Raw genomic sequence first — 20,276 nt, 5'->3', positions numbered from 1 at the left:
GCAGCCACTTAAGCTTCCCAAATTAATGTAGAAAACCTCATATGTGAATAATATATTAGACTAGATATAGATGGATGAATACCTGTGGGGCCATGGCTGATTCAGATGAAGATGAATCAAGTCTCCTGGCTGCTCGCATCTGCAAGGTTAATTAGGGAGGAAGTTCACCACCAAAAAATATGTTAACCTTAAAAGAAATTTGGATGAAAATTTTACTAACCCTTAGATTGCTTTCGTCAATGTCTTCACTGCTCTCATGATCACACGCCTCAAGAGAACAAGGTCTGCCTCCGGCATGTTTCCTCCCCACTACGGCCAGGAACTCAGCTGCTTCAGTTTTTTTCACAAAGGCTGATAAAAAATATTGTATTATACTTAATATGTAAAAAAAAGTTATAAGAACATTCATTGTTTGCTTCCTGCTGATACAAAACTGTCCCTGTTATGTGATGTCACACAGGTTCATGGCTCGTTATATCCCAGATCATGCGATGTCACACAGGTGCTCGGCTTGTTATATCCCTGGTCATGTGATGTCACACAGGTTCATGGCTCGTTATATCCCTGATCATGCGATGTCACACAGGTGCACGGCTCGTTATATCCCTGATCATGGGATGTCACACAGGTGCATGGCTCCTTATATCCCTGATCATGTGATGTCACACAGGTGCACGGCTCGTTATATCCCTGATCATGGAATGTCACACAGGTGCATGGCTCGTTATATCCCTGATCATGTGATGTCACACAGGTGCACGGCTCGTTATATCCCTGATCATACGATGTCACACAGGTGCATAGCTCGTTATATCCCTGATCATGTGATGTCACACAGGTGCACGGCTCGTTATATCCCTGATCATGGAATGTCACACAGGTGCATGGCTCGTTATATCCCTGATCATGTGATGTCACACAGGTGCACTGCTCGTTATATCCCTGATCATGCAATGTCACACAGGTGCACGGCTTGTTATATCCCTGGTCATGTGATGTAAAACAGGTGCACGGCTCATTGTATCCCTGGTCATGTGATGTCACACAGGTGCACTGCTCGTTATATCCCTGATCATGCAACGTCACACAGGTGCATGGCTCCTCATATCCCTGGCCATGTGATGTCACACATATGCATGACTCGTTAAATCCCTAGTCACATAAGTGCACGGCTCATTTTATACCTGGTCATGTGATGTCACACAGGTCGGTGCATGACTCGTTATATCCATGGTCATGTGATGTCACACAGGTGCACGGCTCGTTATATGACGGAAAGTAATCAGAGCTGTGTGACATAACAAGCTGTGTACCTGTCTGACAGCACATGACCAGGGACCGGGTTTTATCCACAGGAAGCCAACAATGAAGCTTCCTATAGAATGACAGCAAGCAGAGATCTAGAAAATGTGAGGAATTGATACAGAAAGTATTTTGGAAAACTGTATAATTTTTCATAACAGAAAAATTAACAATTAATAGATAAAAGAGGACACTCCCTTTAAGTGGTCAATCTTTTGCATGAACCCACACAATTAGATTAGATGTAAGTAAAGCCCATTTACCTACGAGAGTCTTACCTGAGTGCGTAATATGGAAAACCAGACCGTAGCAAACACTCAGAGCCAACAAAAGCTTCATGTCTCCGAATACGGCCTCATCCCCTGCCGATTCTTTTATACCCACTTGTATGCTACGCAGCGCCACCTGCCAAGGGATTAGACAGTATTATTATGTTATCAATACGTCTCTGCACATACAGGGGCCTCTGTTGAAGGACGAGGGATATATTTCATAGACGAGACTGATTTTACTTCATAACATTCTGAGATTAAAGGATTATAGAGAATACACTTGATGAGATGGTGAACTTGTTACATGTGATTTTCTACAATGATGATGGCATTGCCATAGAAATTGTTGTGATTTGAATATATTTGTATAGTAACTACTGTATGTTCCATCTACATTGCCTGGATTTCACTATAGGCACAGGCCTGTGACTACAGACAGCACTGATAAAGGGCACCAGTCGATGAAACTTTTACATGTGACTACATAAGGGGTCATTTACTAAGGGCCCAAATCGTGTTTTTACGTCGGGTTACCCGAATTTTACTGTTTTGCGCTGATTTTCCATGAATTGCCCTGGTTTTTGGCGCACGAAGTCGGATTGTGGCGCATAGTCGCCGGCATGCACGCGACAGAAATCGAGGGGCGTGGCTGTCAGAAAACTTGTCGGATTCAGAGAAAAAGCCGTATTACAAAAAAAAAATGTGTCGCATGACACGCACTTACCTGCACCCGGCCTAGCTTGGTGAACTTCAGTGCACTGTGACGGACTTCAGCGCAGCAGCGACACCTGGTGGACATTGGGGGAGCTACCTTAGTGAATCACCGGAAGACACAAATCAGCGTTGGAGAACCCGCTACTGGATCGCAAATGAACCGGGTAAGTAAATCTGCCCCATTGGGTATGGAAAGTATTCAGACCCCTTAAAATTGTTCACTCTGTTTTATTGCAGCCAATTTGTCAGATCAAAAAACAATTTTCTTTTTTTTTGCTCATTAATGTACACTCTGCACACCATCTTTACAGACAAAAACAGAAATGTAGATATTTTTGCTAATTTATGATGCAGGGGCTTTAGTAAACCTGGGCCAATGGTTTTTTTTAATTTTTTTTTTTGGTGTGTGAAAATTGTTGCTGTGTGCAGAAAATAAAGAAATGTTCATGGTACTTTTCCTTCACATTTCCTGGATTTTTGCATGCATTTTTTTACATTGAAGTCTATGGGAGAGTAAAAATCTAATTAGCATCAAACCTGCAACAACATGCAGTTTTCTTGCAGACTTTCCTCGGCCTAAAGAAATAAAGAGGTAAAAAGCACAAGTAAAATGTACATAACAAATGCACAAAACACGAGCCACTATATAGACAATTCCTGATGAAATCCACATGAAAAACGCACAAAAAAAACGTGCGTATTGGATGAAGACTTGTTCTATTGCCGCTATTGCCGCAGACGGCCATGTGAATGTGCCCTAATACTTTGTAGCTTCATCTTTTGTTGCGATTACAGCTGCAAGTCGCTTGGGCTATTAGGTCTCTATCAGTTTTACACATTGAGAGACTGAAATTCTTCTTCCTTGGAATACAGCAGGAGCTCAGTGAGGTTGGATGGAGAGCGTTTGAGAACCGCTCTTTCCACAGGTTGGATTCAGGCCTGGACTATGACTTGGCCATTCCAACACCTGGATACATTCATTGTAGATTTTGCAATGTCTTGTTCCAAGATAAATTTTCATCCCAGGTCTGTTGCAAACTCCAACAGGTTTTCTTCCTGAATGGTCCTGTATTTGGCTCCCATCAATTTTAATCTTCCCTGCTGAAGAAAAGCCTAAACCATGATGCTGCCCCTATTATGTGTGACAGTATGGATGGTGTGTTCAGGGGGATGAGCTGTGTTGCTTGCATTGTGGCCAAAATTTTGGATTTTGGTTTCATTTGACCAGAGCACCTTCTTCTACATGTTTGGTGTCTCCCAGGTGGCTTATGGCAAATTTTATACAAGACTTTTTATGGATATCTGTGAGAAATGGCTTCTTCTTGCCGCTCTTCCATAAAAGCCAGATTTGTGCAGTGTATGACAGACTCTCCCGCCTCGGCTGTAGATCTCTGCAGTTCATCCAGAGGAATCATGCGCCCTCTGGCTTCATCTCAGATCGGTCGGCCGGGCCTTGGTAGACCTTGCAGAGGTCTGGTGCTCCTTCCATCTCTATATGATCCCTTGCACAGAGCTCCATGGGATATTAAAGTTTGTGAAATATTTTTGTATCCAAATCCGGCTTTTAACTTCTACGCATCACGGACCTGCCTGGTGTGTTCCTTCATGAGGCAGAACCCTGAGACTATCACAGAGCAGGTGGATTTATACGGAGACTGGATTACACACTGGTGGATTATATTTATCATTATTAGTCATTTAGGAAAACATTGGATCATTCAGAGATCAGAGACTGAACTTCTGCTGCACTGAAAGTAACGGAGCCGAATAATATTACACGTCCCTCTTTTCAATTTATTATTTTTTACAAAAGTTTAAAATATCCAATAAATTTGGTTCCACTTTACTATTGTGTCCCACTAGTTGTTGATTCTTCACCAAAAAATTACAATTTTATATCTTTATGTTTGGAGCCTGAAATGTGGCAAAAGGTAGAAACGTTCAAGGGGGTCAAATACTTTTGTAAAGCACAGTATGTATATATACAGTATATAAAGACACATAGAGCACAGCGCCAACTGTCGCAGGTATTTCTACAATAAGTACGGGTGCTTATTGTATAAGGCTTTATATTGAGTCGGATTAATGGTAAACTTAGACTTTCAGCTCATGTTCTTACTTGCTGAGTTTAATTGAATATTGTCTTCTCCAGTAATTACAGTGGGATCTGACACCGATAATAAGGATATATATTCTAATTATGTTTCAGAAAGACCATTGTTGTCTGTGAGATCGGCCTCACTGTGGCCTGTAGGTTATACCTTGACTTGTATATCAATAATCCGAGGGAAAAAAAAAAAATTAACCTAACAGAACAGGGCCCTGTTTATGGAAGAAGGGTCAATAGGGGAAAGCAGATTCAATTGAAAGTTTTGTTGCAAGATGATTCTCTTTTTAATGCATTTCCCATTATTATAGTATAGAGGACCTAACCTTAGGATAAGTTATTAAAAGTAGATTAAAGTTGTTTCCTGCCCCTACTACTTGTTCGAATTGGAAGACTTTTGCTTTCCAATTCCATTGGTCATTGGTTACCTTTGAATGGGGATAAGGTGCAATACCATGCACCGCCACCATACGACGCTGTGAGCAGCCAAGAACTGCAACGCTCAGCTAAAGACTGTGGTGCAGTCAGGATCAGTCGGGCGCCAGTTGTCGTTCTCCAACCAATCTCATATTGAAGATCTTTCTACTGAGTCATGTCTCAGGCAACCTTTCTAGCTCCTAAAACTTTTTATTTTGAAAACTTCAAAGGATAAAAAGTCTCGACCCAAAATTAGATAATAGTTCATATTGCTGGAGGGGTTCAGGAACACAGAGAAAGGTAATAATTGTAGAGGGAGAGCAGATAATCCTACATTTGATTTCTGTATTTCATCACACCCACAGGATTAGGCATATACAATGATCAGACATAACATTGCAGTGGGGTAATATTGGTTATCACAGGGCAATACCTCCTGTGCAGGGGTAGGAAAAATAAGGCAGCAAAGGTCAGTTCTTGATGATCCTGAGTAGGAAACAGGAAAATAAAGTGTGTACAACTTTGAAATTTTGGTGATTGGGTCAAAGCTTCTCTAAAATGACAGGTCCTGTTGGGTGGCCCTCGTATACAGTGGTTAGTACTTACCAAAGTGGTGCAAGAAAGAACTGGTGGATCCGCAAATTAGAGGCAGATTATGACTGTCATGGGCTCTGGGTTGTATGAATATTATAGCCCCTACAAGTCTGGAGTCACTTCCTACATATTGTATTAGAATAAGCTTCTTGGGGAATGGAGGAGGCGTCACCTCCACGGCTTAACATCTGCAGTTTCGGTACCTTTGGCGGACCTTAAAAGGTCCTGAAATGGGGTTTGTGTACATGTATTGAGAGTATGAAGAAATGTACGATGATTTCACGGGTGAAGGTCCTATTTAGTATAAAATTTAGTGGGTGGTTTTGGTTGCTATGCTAGGGCCCAGGAATACCGCCCAAACTCCTACATTATATTCTACTACCAGATCAAGGGGGCTTAAGACTCATTGGGAGGGTGTAGGACATGGTGAAGATTAGGCCATCTGTTTGATCCCACAAAAGAGCAGCTGGAGCACAAACTGTAAAAGGTAACACAAAAGATAATGGTGAACAATTGTAGAAAGATGTCAGAGCACATGGTGGTGGATCACAGCTTCTTGTAGATTTTCACGTTCTGTCTGCTCTCCACTACCAAAAGGTCATCAGAACTGGAACATGGAGGAATTAAGGATGGCAGCATATATGAATAATTAATATTCTCTTTTACATTCTGTAGATTGATGATGTGTGTCAATTACTTACCGGAGATGGCACTAGGATGCACTATGGAAAGAAGACAACCCAATGGAGACTGTGATACTCAGTGTAATGTTCTTCTATAGAATTGTGGGCCCTGCCACCTACAGGTACCACCTACTTTACATAAATAGTTTGTATACCAAGTGTGTCCTTTAATGGCAGGGACCTCAAACCCCTGTGACACTGTTTGGGGAGCACGAAAAGAGCTCATAGTGCTGACTTGGCTTCCCCATATTTTAAACCAACCATGTCCTTCAATCCAAACGGTTGTCTGCTTAATCACATCCTTCCTCCCTTCAGCATTGCTCCTCAAATCAGATCCTCCTACATTCCCTCTCTCTCTCTCCCATTTGAGAATATCATGTCTTTTGAAGCTGATTGGTTTATTGACAACATTTGACTTATTACAGACACATTGGTGGAAGTATTTGAAGTCACATATAAAATAAACTGCTTTTTTGTGTCACATGCTTGGAAAGTCTAAAGAAATCAGCCAAGATATCAGGAAATGTGGGGTTTAACAAGTATGGTTCATCCTTGGGTGCAATTTCCAGACATTTGAAGGTACCACGATCATCTGTACAAGTACAAACAAGTTGGGAATCTCGAGCCATCGTTCCGCTCAGTAAGAAGACGGGTTCTGTGTCCCAAAGTCTGAAATGTGCATATCAACCCAAAACAGAAGCCAAAGACCTTTGAAGATCCAGCCTGTAGCTGGTAAGAGTGTGTCATTATCCACAGTATATATATATAATGTATCATATATACATTATATACATATATATATATACACACTGTATATAGTACATGGGAGATGTCAGGGTTCTATTCAGAATTCTATAGAATGTGACATCACACAAGTTGCAATGTCACAGTACATAGAACCTATAAAACCTCTGGTTCCGATCACATCCGCTGAGGGTTATAGAAGTTTAGGAGAGAGCATTTTGTGTTGATTCTGTTGAGCAAAATGTCTAAAAACAAGCGAAAGCGTCAATTTATCATCGAATCTGATGACAGCGGCACCGAAGACCAGGTAAGTGGTGACTTCTGTTCTCTATAACAAATTCATCCCATACATTTTACTTGAAGGCAAATTACATCCATGCAGTCAGAAAAAATATTTCAGACAATTTTTATTTAGGACAATTAATTTGTTCTTAATATTGATTTTTTTAATTATATAAAATGGAGATGTGAAGATAATAAATGTTTCTATTTTACTTTATAGTTTCTGGTCACTAAAAAGTGCCGGGAGATCTCTGTGTCTGACGCAGAGGACATCAGCGGTGATGAGACCCTCCATCAGGTGAGCGGTGACTTCTCTCCAGTCTATGGCTCTGGGTGTGATCAGGGGACGGTACATTATGTGTTATACTGTTATATCACTTCTTTCCATCATTCTGAGAGTTTATGTTTCTTTATTCCAGTCTCATCCGCTGTTTCCAAGGTCTCTGAGGAGCCTTGAAGATGATGATGGCAGCTCTGGGCCTCACCTGCTTTACATAGACTCAGGTATCTCATAAAGCTTCTACAGTGATCGGAAGCTTCTTCCAGTATAATAAAATATTAGACTTTAGTGAATTACATAGAAGTAAATGATGATATTTATTATATTCTCCAGAGCCTAATTCCCCATGGTCCAGCTTTGTGCAGGAGGAGACAGCAAGGTAGTGTATTTCTATATATTCTCTGCTTCATGTTATCTGGTCACTAGGTGGCAGTGTTATTTCTACATTATCAGTAAGCTGTCCGGTGTGTACATGTTGTATGTTCTTACAGTATTTCCATTATTCATCTGTGATCCTCTATTACAGTAACGGGAAATCGGAGCGTCCCACCAATAACGGTTTCCTGAAGGATCTGTCTTCTCCCACCTCCAAATATGTCACCAATTTCCATCAGAACAAGCAGGAGCTGACAAGACGTCTCTACAGGTTCTTTAACCAGAGCGTCTTTGACAATCAGGTACTCAATGGTTACAGCCATGTACTGGGCAATGTGTGTGTAGTGACTGAAGGGTTACTAGCTGTAGTATATATAGTATACAGCCCCATCATTCATACAATCAGACACTTCTCATGTTCTCTCCTTCCTTCCTCTGTAGCTTCCTGCAGACATGGAGATCAGCTGGAATAAAAGGCTGAGGAGACAAGCTGGCCGCACGGGATTTGGGAAGAAGAACGGGGTTCCCTATGCCGTCATCCACATATCAGATAAAATCTGCGATTCTGCAGGTCGGTCTCATATCATGTACATTGTAGACATCTCCTGAGCTTTGTCCTGGTCTCTTTCCTCCTGATTGTAAGTATCTCCATCTCTATCTTCAGATCGACTTCGAGACACATTAATACACGAGATGTGTCACGCTGCCTGCTGGCTCATCGATGGAGAAGCAGATCTCACCCATGGCTTGCTATGGGACTATCACTGTGCCATGGCCGAACTGGCCCACCCTGACATGCCACCCATCACTCAGTTCCACACCTATGAGACCCACTACAAGGTGGTCTACCAGTGCTCAGGGTGCCAATCCAGGTAACATGCAGCTTTCTGTAGGGTCAGCCTAGAGCTTAGTACATGAACCATGGGAACACTGGGCCTGGTCCAGGGGAAGTGGTGGAGTTCGTATGAAAATTATCTCCTGCTTTGCTATTTATATATGATGTATTAATGAGTTACCACCACTGCTTGCTGTAAGGGCTTCTCCAGTTAGACATAAAGGGAGTCAAAAATGATTTTAGATATTTGATATTTTTAGCTTTGTCTATAATCTAGTATTTCTCTCCCACCCTAGAGTTGGACGCTGGACGGCTTCTCTCAACACCGAGAAATATCAGTGTCGCATCTGTCACAGCAAGATGGTTCTTCTCAACCAGACCTGAGAGGATCCATCAGTGACCAGTCTGCTCCATCATCAGGCCCAGCCAAGACCTCAAGGCAGCCAAGAAGTCACCCAGAAGACCAGTGGAAAGTGTCATCTCCACCAAGACGTCTTCTCCTATTGTAGGGCAGCGCGGTGGCTCAGTGACTAGCACTGTTGCCTTGCAGCACTGGGGTCCAGTATTCACCATCTGACCAATCACCAGTTGTCTGCATGGAGTTTGTATGTTCTCCCCGTGTCTGCGTGGGTTTCCTCCGGGTACTCCGGTTTCCTCCCACATCCCAAAAATATACTGATAGGTGAATTAGCTTCCCTCCAAATTGTCCCCCAATTTGAACAATGGTCATCCCTGTACAGCGCTGCAGAACATCCTGACGCTATAACATCTGCAGGAGATGCTTCCATCATACAATAAACATCCATTGGAAATGAAGATTTTGCTATGTTGTATGATGTGAGTTTTTTCATTATCTACAAAAAGAGGGGCAGAATCTGATATTAGCTGATATTAGGGGATCTATAGACATAACTATGTTTGAGGCCACCACAATGCCAAGTCCTGGGATGTTAGTAACGACCCAATGAATGCAGGTATCTGTGATAATTAGATTTTTATTACAGTTATGAGAAATATATCTGGTAACAAGTCACAGTTAAAGCAGAAAACGCTCAATAAAAAATATATACAACATTCATTTTGCCTTAACAAACCTTCATAATGATCTGCTGTGCTCAACATTTCCTTTTGGGGCTCAAAGCACATTGTTAAGTGTTTTGTGAGCCTCTAGGAAAGAGTCTTTACACAAAACATAGGCAGCCATTTTGTGGGTGGAACCAGTGCAGGCTTATGGGAAATCTCTAATATCTCACTGAACCATTAGACATTCTCACAAAATGGCTGCCGGCATATTGTGTACATACACTTAGCATAAAAAGCTGTGTGAAATGTGTGGAAAAATCTTAAAGTAATACTAGGACGGGCATTTGCATAAGAGATTTTGTTATTAACGGGACATATAAGATGTCCTTATAGCCAACCATCAGTGTTATGTATTATAAACCCTTATAGACTCTTCCCTCACAGCTCGGTCACAGTCAGTGGCATAACTAGAGGTTGATGGGCCCCAGTGCAAAGTCTGTGCCAGGTCCCCGACTATAATGTATGGGTTTATAGTAATAGTCTTCTCATATGGGAAAGCGACATCATAAGGGCCCCCTAAACCTCTTGGGCCCAGGTGCAATCGCAACCTCTGCACCCCCTCAAGTTACGCCCCTGATCACAGTACACTGGCTTCTCCTAACCTAACCTAGTGTTACGTCTATGGGAAAGCACAGGCTGCAAACACCAGTGGGAACGGGACCCACACGGAATTTTCACACAGATAAACATTTGTGTGCATAAGCCCATTAAAATTAATGTGTCAGTGTGACATCCACAGTAGAAAAAATAATACATAGACATAAAAAACATTCATGTGCGTGTAGCTTTTCCTGCGGATTTACTATATAGCCTCCATTTTAGTACATCCAGACCAAATCAAACAAAAGTCTATTTTTTAAATTGAACTGTTTAATTGAACAGAGAAAAAAATATTTTTCTGAGTTACTTTGTCAAAAGTTCATATCTTTTTACAATCCAATTATAATCAAAAAAAATCCCTTATATCAGTGGTTCTCAACCTGTGGGTCGCGACCCCGGTGGGGGTCGAACGACCAAAACACAGGGGTCGCCTAAAGCCATGGGAGCCACAATTTTATTGCATTTTTTGGCCCGAATACAATATTCTTGTACATGGTTTGGGGTCACCGCAACATGAGGAACTGTATTGTGCGGTCAGAGCATCAGAAAGGTTGAGAACCACTGCCTTATATGGAGAATTTCTCTACATTTTTCAGTAGTAATATGAAAGGTAAGTGTGTTCAAGACAAAATATATAATTATACTGACAAAAAATAGCTTAATTGCTAAGGGCAAAGATGTGGATATAGAATTACTCAAATCCTTCTGTCTCTACATATGATTCCAGAATGAAAGAAAACATGATCAGTGTATGGTGAGTGGTCATATCAAATATGTGTGTGATATCTATTGGTGTAACCCCTTAAAGGTAGTAAAAAATTATGTAGTAATAGGTATATCAGATACTTGAAGTGACATTACGTTGCCCATATGGTGCCCATTAAAATCAGTGAGACCCACTTTGTAGCCCCTGACTTGCAGTTGAGATGAAAAGAAGATCCCTGAAGTGGAGACTCTTCTTATTAAAGGGACTGGTCAGGTTACTCTTATTTAGGCCAAATTCAGACTAACGTGTGCCCCGCCGTAGGGTGGCGGCACACGTCAGCGCCGGGGAGAAGAGGATGAGATGAGCGCCGCTCACCCCCTCCTCTCTCCGTAGAGAAACATGGGGCACGGTGCCGTATTCCGGGGAAAGATAGGACATGTCCCACATGTGTTGCACCATACCGCTCCCGTACGGTGCCGCGTGCCCATTGCCGTATATACGCCCCCCCCCCCCATACGGCAGTGTGAATGTAGCCTAACCTAAATGTTCTTTAAGCTGCTGTCTAATATAAAGTTATTACATCTTCAGTAGTGGTGTCCTCATTAGAGGAGCCCTTGTCTCCAACATGTCTGCTGATAAAAGCAGAGGAAGGTTATGTCGGCACAGTGCCATGTACCGTGTTTTTTTTTTACATAAAAACCATAAAGGGAGATCATATGGGAAATTAATGGAATAGTGGCCGACCCCAATTCCCAAGCAAGACATTTGTCAACACTTAAACTCGGCACCAATCAGCTTTCCTAGAAGCCTCCAGGCACCAAATCCAATAAAGTGTATGGAGCCAGAAGCAGAAGCTCCATCTACTATATAGTGGTGGCACTAGAGTACTACAACACAGGTCCTCTGCACATAAACAACAGCTGATTGTTGCAGGGTCTGGATAAAAACTACTTAAAGGGAACATGTCAACTAGTAGTTGCTGCATAAACCCCAAATAGTACCTTATATACCACAGTAAATGTGCCACAATGCATCTACTGTGGCCTCCACATTACTGGACTCCTCCAGCGAAAGTGCATCTAGTTTTTGTTTCTTCCATGGCCCATGGTGGTGGCATCATCCAGAAAATCAACTATGGAATGACATTGAAGTGCAACAACCCTGCCTATGTACAGGGTAGGTAGTTGTTGCGAATAGCGCCCTCTCCATGTTAGGAGCTGCCTAGGGACACTGATTATCTTGCTACTTAATAATTGCAGCTGGAACCACTGCCAGGGAGCGCACAAGTTAACATATCAATTGTCTGTAACCAATGATATGCTGTGTTGTTACTGTGCAGCAAGCTGAAAGCTGATTAGAGAGTGCTGCCATCTCACTAGGGGAGTATAAAAACCCCTTGTGGGCAGGTTCATATGGTCAGAGTCAGAGATTTATGGTCAGACTCAGGCCAGATTTGGTCTTCAGTCTAAGCAGCAGCAGAGGAGAGTGCACCTCCCTGTGGTGCACAAGCCAGTGTCACACTACAAGGAAGCAGAGATGTGTCAGGCCAGCTGCCTGACACCTAGGGCAAGTCAGGAGACTAAGCCCCAGAGTAGAGGTCCACTGTCCGGACTCAGCTCCATCTACCAGCCCAGCCCTAAGGTATTACAAGGCTGTGAGCAACCCTTCTTGTGGATCAGCTATCTCTTACTAGCTTTCCAGTCTGCTGAACCTGCTGCTGTTGATGTTGGGCTGTTGCTTGCTGTTTCAATTACAATAACCGTGAGTTGATTTGCACAATGAGGCTTATTTACAAATGGGATTTGCGCCACTGTGACAGGGATTAAGCAGGAGATTGTGTCCCACGCGATCGGATTTTGGCGCAACGGCTTTAATGCGACAGAACTGATTTGGACTAAGCGCAGGATTTAAGGTTAAAATTGTGTTGCAACCAATGCACTTACATGCACTGGGAAGAAGATGGTGAACTCTTTCGGACCTGAGTGGGGAAGCGACACATGCAGGATATCGGGAGCACGATCTTAGTGAATCGCAGCAGAGTGCATTGTCGTCGGACAATGCAGTTTCGGAAACTCTGATGGACCGGGTAAATAAATGTGCCCCAATGTGTCTTAGTGTGATCCCTGGATCAGGCTGCTTCACATCACAGGCTCCCCATTCTCCATCACCCAGGAATTCCCATATACACTTCAGCGGTTGCCCCAAAGAGAAACCTTTTCCATCAGCCTCTCCCTCTTCTTTTCTTGCATACACCACCTGCTGGAGACCTCCTCCCGGTCCCAATACCAAGCACCGTGACCCTATCTTGCCAAAGGCCGCATAAGCCAGCCACCCCGGTATTCTGGGCCCTGTCTACAGCCACCGAAGAAAGGCCAGGCCCTGGTGGGAGATGTTGCAGAAGCATTGTTGAATTAAGGACTTTTAATCTGTCTTGTCTGTTAGAGACATAAATGAAAGTACCCAAACAATAAGGGATATATCGGCGCCGCATGGATCCAAGACACTACACAGTTGTAGTGGAATTCAAAGTTGATTCTTTATTGCAGGCTGACGAAGGCCCATGTCCAGGGCCGAAACACGTAGCATGCCATCTGCTTTTTAACTTGCAATAAAGAATCAACTTTGAATTCCACTACAACTTTGTAGTGTCTTGGATCCACGGGGCGCCGAAATATATATCCCTTATTGTTTCCACTGGGTACTTACCTTTATGCTTTTGCCACTCCGCTGACTGGGACGGAACCTGCAGATTTCAAGGGACCAAGGGCTGCCGATGTGTGGCATCCATATTCTACATGTGCATACCTATATGCCCCCAGGTGAGTGGCTAATCTATCTTGCTTCTTTTGCATAACAACCACTACTATTTCACAAGGTCAGCGCACCTGTCTCTCTTTGTTCTTCTTCCTTTCTCATAATATTTGAGCACCGTACCCGGGTGCCCAAAGAGTTAGATTGAAGACTACAACAGTTTTCCAGAACTGCTACTATTGTCTGTTAGAGAGCCAGTCAAGGAAGTGGGAGAGCTCTTAGATGCAGTCAAGCTCCCCCACTGCCTCATGGCCGCTCAGCCTTGTACCCCAGCCGGTCTGTATCATGGCACCTTTTTTAAATTACTGTGCATGTCCTGTGCACCTGTAGGTTCGGCACCAAACTGTGCATCCTTGGCAGAATCCACAGGTGCACTGCGCATGTGCAAGTAAGAACTAGCCAGTCCTGTGTCATGTCGTGCACACCGGAGCATGGTGGACTCTTAGTGGCTGTGCACATTACTGGTGCATGTGCGGTGCATCAGTAGAGCCTGCGAGGACATGCAGACACACCACGCATGTGCAGTAATAGAAAATCAACTATGAAGTGTGATGCAGGAGATCCGGTGAGTGTTGTCTGCAGGACCATCAATCCTAGTGAAGCAGGCTTCATAAGGAAGAGAGAGCTTGACTTCAGTGCTAAAATCCTTGACTTTATACAACCAATTTACAACTCACTTCAAAGCTTATTTTCTGGCTGATGCCGCCTCACTGTGTAATACAAGAAACATGATCTAGAAAGTGTGCACCTGCTTGGAAACATACTTGCAGTGGCTTATTAAGTGAATCTGATGATAGGTCCCCTTTAATTGTAAACTTATACTTGTTACTCATGATTTGAAATTTGGGAGTATTTTTGTTTAAGGAAGACAGAATATTGAAAGAGTAAGTGTCATTAAATATACATTTTATAATTGAAAAGTATAAGCACATGTGAGAAACTGTGTAAAATATGCTTATAACTCCACGAATTAAAACCCATTAAAAAAACAACCATAAACAGTCATCCATTTACTGGGAGATCAGGTTACAGTTGCCGGTGGAGCTTATAATGTGCGAGAGTGAGGTAATGACACACAGAGACACTGCTGCTACTTTCACTGTTTTAATTCTGTGTCGGAATCACAGCACTATTGCTCCCTTCTGCTGTATAATGTCCTCCATGCTGCTTCTTCTTAGGGTGAGCTACAAAAAGACAGAGGAGGAAGAAGAAGTATTGTGTGTGTGTGTGTGTGTGTGTGCACGGGAGACTGGATTGTAGCTAGTCTCAATAGCTTAGTTCAGAGACTGAGTCTGCAGAGGCTGGAAAATACTGAGCAATACAACAACCCATAGGGGGTCATTTACTAAGGGCCCGATTCGTGTTTTCCCGACGTGCTACCTGAATATTTTCGATTTGCGCCGATTTACCCTGAATTGCCCGGGGATTTTGGCGCACGCCGGCATACACGCGACGGAAATCGGGGGGCGTGGCCGAACGAAAACCCGACGGATTCGGAAAAACCGCCGCATTTTAAAAAAAAAGTGTTGCGAGACTCGCGCTTACCTTCACCAGGTTTAGGCCGGTGAACTTGAGTGCATTACGGTGGGCCTTGGGGAACTTCAGCGCAGCAGCGACACCTGATGGACGTCGGAGGAAATACCTTAGTGCAGTGATGGCTAACCTATGGCACTGGTGCCAGAGGTGGCACTCGGAGCCCTTTCTGTGGGCACTCAGGCCATCACCAGAGATGAGTCCAGGTATCTTCCTGCAGTCCCAGACAGCCCAGGACTTGCTGTGCACAGAGCTATTTTAAAGTGACAGCTCTACCTGGGACTATTTTCTGCTTTATTGGTGTCCTCAGGTGCTGCTATCAATGAAAACTGTGACAGAGCAGGGAGTATAAATCACAAATTAACTTTCTCTGTTGCCACTTTGCGATAAATAATCGGTGTCTTTGTTGTAGTTTGGGCACTCGGTCTCTAAAAGGTTTGCCATCACTGCCTTAGTGAATCCCGGCCGGACCCGAATCCACCACAGAGAATGCGCCGCTGGATCGCGAATGGACCGGGTAAGTAAATCTGCCCCATAATGTCCAGATATCCTCATGTACACTCACAGCAGCTTCTTCTACAAACTCCCCAGAAATGAGAGTTTCCCTTATACATCCATAAATAATCAAAAATGATAGTAAAGCCCCTCCATTCAATATGTTATACATCCATGTGCTATGAGACTGCTATATATTTCACATGTTAGTCTGTGCTCCAGAGCTGCTCTTCCTATGGGGACAACAAGTAGCAGCCACTGTCAAAAGTTAACCATTTGGTCACCTGGTCATCACCCCCCCCTTCCCCATTATATGTCGACAAGGACACTTTTCTTTTCTCCTTCCATGACTTATTTTTCCTCCACATATGTTTAACGCATTAATACGCAACATTCAATACGATATTTGTGCCTGTTTGCAATGTCTCACATGGGGAAGGCAATCTGGAAGGAGCCTGGAGCCCCTTAGGCTCATTTGCATACAGTCCATCATCTTGGTGGTAGATGGACTTTAAGTTTCCATTCATTGGGATTTTATATATGATACATAAATATAGTGCACCCCAAGGCACAGATTTAAACATTAATTCGTTGATCCTCTGTTATTCTAGAAATGTAGTGCTGCTATTACTCTTGTAAGAGATCATCAGTCCTGACAAGAAGAAATATACATCCCAGTTTATATATATATTTCCTGGATGAATAACTGAGGGGCGAAATCAATTTCTTAGTAAATGTTAAACAAGAAGAAAAGTCAGGGAAATGGCACAGAGGGGTCCAAGTATCACACCCCTTCTCTGAACACTGATCCCTATACTTCTATCTGCCCAGTTATGATAATAGCCATAAAAGTCATGATTTGTCTATAAGTTTCTGCTATAAAGATCTGTAGATAAAACTAGAACTATCCTATAATTACATAAAGTGCACAAAATCATTTCATCATATTTAACGCGGGCAAAAAAGAAAAAAAAATGAAAGAGATCATAGGTCAAGGTCCAAATTAGGCTTAAAAAAATACTTTGTGCTGTATTGAATATATTGTTACGCAAATATTATACATCTAGCGATTTATTCTGATTAGAAGACTCTATAGAAAAATAGCCGGCGTCGCACCGACGCCAAAATAAATATATGATCTGCCGGATTGCGCAGCAGGAAGTGATAGGGCCACCTTCTTAAAGGGGAAGGATTCATCACAGATGAAATAAACAAAGATGGTAGAAGGCCGATTCTATGTGTGTGTGAATATAGGCATATACATATGATGCCTTGTCTTATTAAAGACAATGGTTCCATGAAGTGCGGACCCTGTATAAGATAGGCCAGCCCAGATTTTTTCCATCTACATGTATGGCATAAAAATCTCTTATAGATTGAGATGCACCCTCTTCCCCCCAGTTACCCTGATTTTGATTGATTGTCCCCTTAGGTCTCCCCTATTATGGACAGTATTTTGGACTCCCACCCCTTATTGTGGATTGCATGGTTGAGTCTTGCACCTATCTTTGGAATTTGTGAATAAGCCCCTATCCATTTGCCATTGTAAATTGGGCTCCATTTTTTTAAAGGTTATTCAGGGCCACTTCTCCGTTCCAAAGCGGCCATGGGATTGGAGTCCTAAACCTGCAATATATGCAAGTCCTTTGAGTACCACCACATCCTTTGCTATATCATATGAACATGCCAAAGAAATCGAAAATAGGGATATCCCTTTAAGGTTTGTCTTGTTAACATCTGATGATCCTTTCCCTTCACTGAGATTTAGACATTTTTACATCTTTAAGGCTTGATTGAATATTGGCTTTGCTTATGCCTGAGATATCTTCCCCCTTACATTCAGATTTCAATTCATCGACTTTGACTCTACAGTCAAATCCACATAACGTGAGGAATTCATTTTAGACAACCACAGTGCTCCCTCTAGTGGTGACAAATAGCAACAGGGATTCTTCTACTGGTCTCCAGCATAATTAAAGGAACGCACGGATCCTGTGGTTGTTATATGCAGGTTAATTCTGCATTGTAGCAATGAGCAGATAGAAATGTAATACTGCCCAGGTCGTGGGCTGGTAACAAGATAATGTAGGTGCCCTTAGCTGGTCATGTGACACCACGTGGTAGTTACGATGACTGTGCGACACGCAAGAGAACACATCTCGGAGTTTGACATGCAGAACATGTACGCAGTAAACACAGCCCAATAATCGTACGCTCGCATGTGCCCCCTTTGGGGGGGGTCACTGAACATACATGTACACATCGAATAGGTTATCGTCTGACAATTCTTGACCGTCGAGTCATACAGAAAGCGTGGGGCGCCGCAGCAGCTCAGCCACTTTGTGCAGTTGTATGAGGACACTTTCATCGGTGTTAGGGCAAAGCATCATGTACTATATGCTGTGGCAGCTAAATACAGGGTGTTACACGGCTTCTGAGAGCACAATCTCGCGGTATATACTGCTGTCAGGATAAGGGATAGTTCCTTGCACAGACAATCTGCAATGTCAAGTACAAAGATGCCCGGGTGACATCACAAATCCAGCTCGACATAGAACTTCATTCCCTCTTGGCGATTCTTTACAATACTTGCTCATCGCTTGGCATTGTTGCCGTTCTTCTGAGATTTTCCTTTACTTTTAGGAATTCAGGTGCGTGACCTTCGTCTTTAGGTTCCTGTTCTTCTTTTTCAAGCTGAAGGGACAATAATAAGAGTAAATATTGTGCAAAAAGTTAAGAAAGTTGTCCATTTACAAGCACTAAAGGATTTTCCCATTTAGAGTATAGCACCACCAGATGTTTAAAGTGTATGACGTAGGCATGTCCACCAACTGAGCACAGTACTGGTGGTCGCACATGCTCAGTTACTCTCTTAATTGCTGGATCCTGAGCCATATTCTCATTGACATCTCTTCTGTACGGAGCAGCTTCTTATGCAAATTCTACTGTGCTTGTGAGGGACAGACTAAAGCCCAAAAAGAAGTATTGTGATATACAGAAAAGATATTAGGAAGAGAACTGGCTAATAGGCAGGTGGGTGTTTCTTTTTCTCTTAGAAAAATGATTATCTATCTGCAAGAGAATTTGCTGGGCGCTATATTTATAGTTGCCAGTAGTGGAAGAAGTCTGACTCTGAACTTACTGACAACAGCTGCCAGAGGACGAAGGAGACTGATTGGGAACTCAATATGGGCAATATTTAATACTTAACGGAGACTGGTGGGATTGTGGGGCGAGTTTAAACAGAAGACCTACAGAAAGTATGTAAAGGGTTTTGTGAATTGTAGGAAACAAAGAAATTGGATGAGAGTGGAAATTGTTATAAATGTAATGTAAAACTAATATGCAGTAAGTAACTAAGTTAAATTTGATAAATAATTTATCAAATAAAATATAACACTGTTTATCCATTATTAAGATAATAATTGTTTAAAAAGTATTTAGTCGGCCAACAATTGTACAGGTTTTCCCACTTAAAAATATGGGAGAGGCATCATAGGTGTGAAAACAAATTTAATAAAATCACACTGTCTGCTTTATAAAGACTTTATTTGCAAATTATGCTAGAAAATAATAGTTGGTCAATAACAAAAGTTCATAAAATACTTGGCAATGACAAAGGTCAAACGTTTTCTGTAAGTCTTCAAAAGGTAGGTGCAACACCCCTGCCAACGTATTGGCAAGGGAGTAGTGGCGAACAGCGCCCTCCCCAGGGAAGAACTAGCACTGGGTCATTAGGTAATCAGCAGCTGTAGATCCTGTCTGAACATGGTTAATTGGATGTGGGTTATTGACCAATTGTGTTTCTGCAAAGAACACTGGAGTGTGATTCGAGAAGTAGCCACCACATGACCAGGGGCATAAATCCTCTGGGCAAGGAGGAGCAAGCCCTCTTAGGTCCAGACCTGAAGGACAGTCCAGTCATTCAGTGTTCAGAGAGAGAGTGAAGAGAGAGAAACAGTGTCAGTAGACCCACAGTACTGACACAGAACCAAATCCCAGGACCAGAGTCACGAGACTCAAATCCAGAGCAGCAGCTTGTACAGTTTGGACACAGCTCCATCCAAATTCTCAAAGTCTGCATGTACTACCGGGCTGGTGAGCTATTCCATGACCACAGTGCTCCCTCTAGTGGTGACAAATAGCAACTAGGATTCGTCTCCAGCATGATTAAAGGAACGCACGGATCCTGTGGTTGTTATATGCAGGTTAATTCTGCATTGTAGCAATGAGCAGATAGAAATGTAATACTGCCCAGGTCATGGGCTGGTAACAAGATAATGTAGGTGCCCTTAGCTGGTCATGTGACACCACGTGGTAGTCACGATGACTGTGCGACACGCAAGAGAACACATCTCGGAGTTTGACATGCAGAACATGTACGCAGTAAACACAGCCCAATAATTGTACGCTCGCATGGGCCCCCTTTTTGGGGGGGGGGGT

The 20,276-nt window shown here is 42.8% G+C and overlaps 2 protein-coding genes across 5 annotated transcripts in view; one reads left to right on the top strand and one right to left on the bottom strand.

Moving 5' to 3' along the window:
* FAM107A (family with sequence similarity 107 member A) overlaps nt 1-20,276 on the bottom strand; it is a 104,786-nt gene that overhangs the window by 564 nt on the left and 83,946 nt on the right. For 3 of the 4 annotated variants that reach the window (XM_072128793.1, XM_072128791.1, XM_072128792.1), the window contains 3 exons: nt 1,581-1,707; nt 221-351; nt 83-139 (listed from right to left, as the gene is read on the bottom strand). In XM_072128793.1, coding sequence (XP_071984894.1) covers nt 83-139; nt 221-351; nt 1,581-1,707 — 315 coding nt within the window. Of the gene's footprint in view, nt 1-82; nt 140-220; nt 352-1,580; nt 1,708-9,582; nt 18,528-20,276 lie in introns of those variants that run through there. The other variant, XM_072128794.1, reaches the window with a different exon arrangement.
* Nucleotides 7,014-9,421, top strand: LOC140104979 (germ cell nuclear acidic protein-like). Its single transcript, XM_072128790.1, has 8 exons — nt 7,014-7,140; nt 7,336-7,413; nt 7,535-7,619; nt 7,729-7,774; nt 7,922-8,072; nt 8,212-8,341; nt 8,435-8,642; nt 8,902-9,421. The coding sequence occupies exons 1-8, from the start codon at nt 7,075-7,077 to the stop codon at nt 8,987-8,989; spliced, it is 852 nt and encodes a 283-aa protein (XP_071984891.1). The 5' UTR covers nt 7,014-7,074; the 3' UTR covers nt 8,990-9,421.

The sequence above is a fragment of the Engystomops pustulosus genome, chromosome 10 (genome assembly GCF_040894005.1).
Source record: "Engystomops pustulosus chromosome 10, aEngPut4.maternal, whole genome shotgun sequence".
Taxonomy (NCBI): Eukaryota; Metazoa; Chordata; class Amphibia; order Anura; family Leptodactylidae; genus Engystomops; species Engystomops pustulosus.
This window is presented reverse-complemented; position numbering and strand designations above follow the sequence as displayed.

What these genes read in the sequence shown, in the direction of transcription:
- LOC140104979 (XM_072128790.1), top strand. Translation starts at nt 7,075, where the DNA reads ATGTCTAAAAACAAGCGAAAGCGTCAATTTATCATCGAATCTGATGAC. An exon ending in GTGCAGGAGGAGACAGCAAG is followed by an intron (nt 7,775 to 7,921) that starts GTAGTGTATTTC and finishes CCTCTATTACAG; the next exon opens with TAACGGGAAATCGGAGCGTC. An exon ending in TAAAATCTGCGATTCTGCAG is followed by an intron (nt 8,342 to 8,434) that starts GTCGGTCTCATA and finishes CTCTATCTTCAG; the next exon opens with ATCGACTTCGAGACACATTA.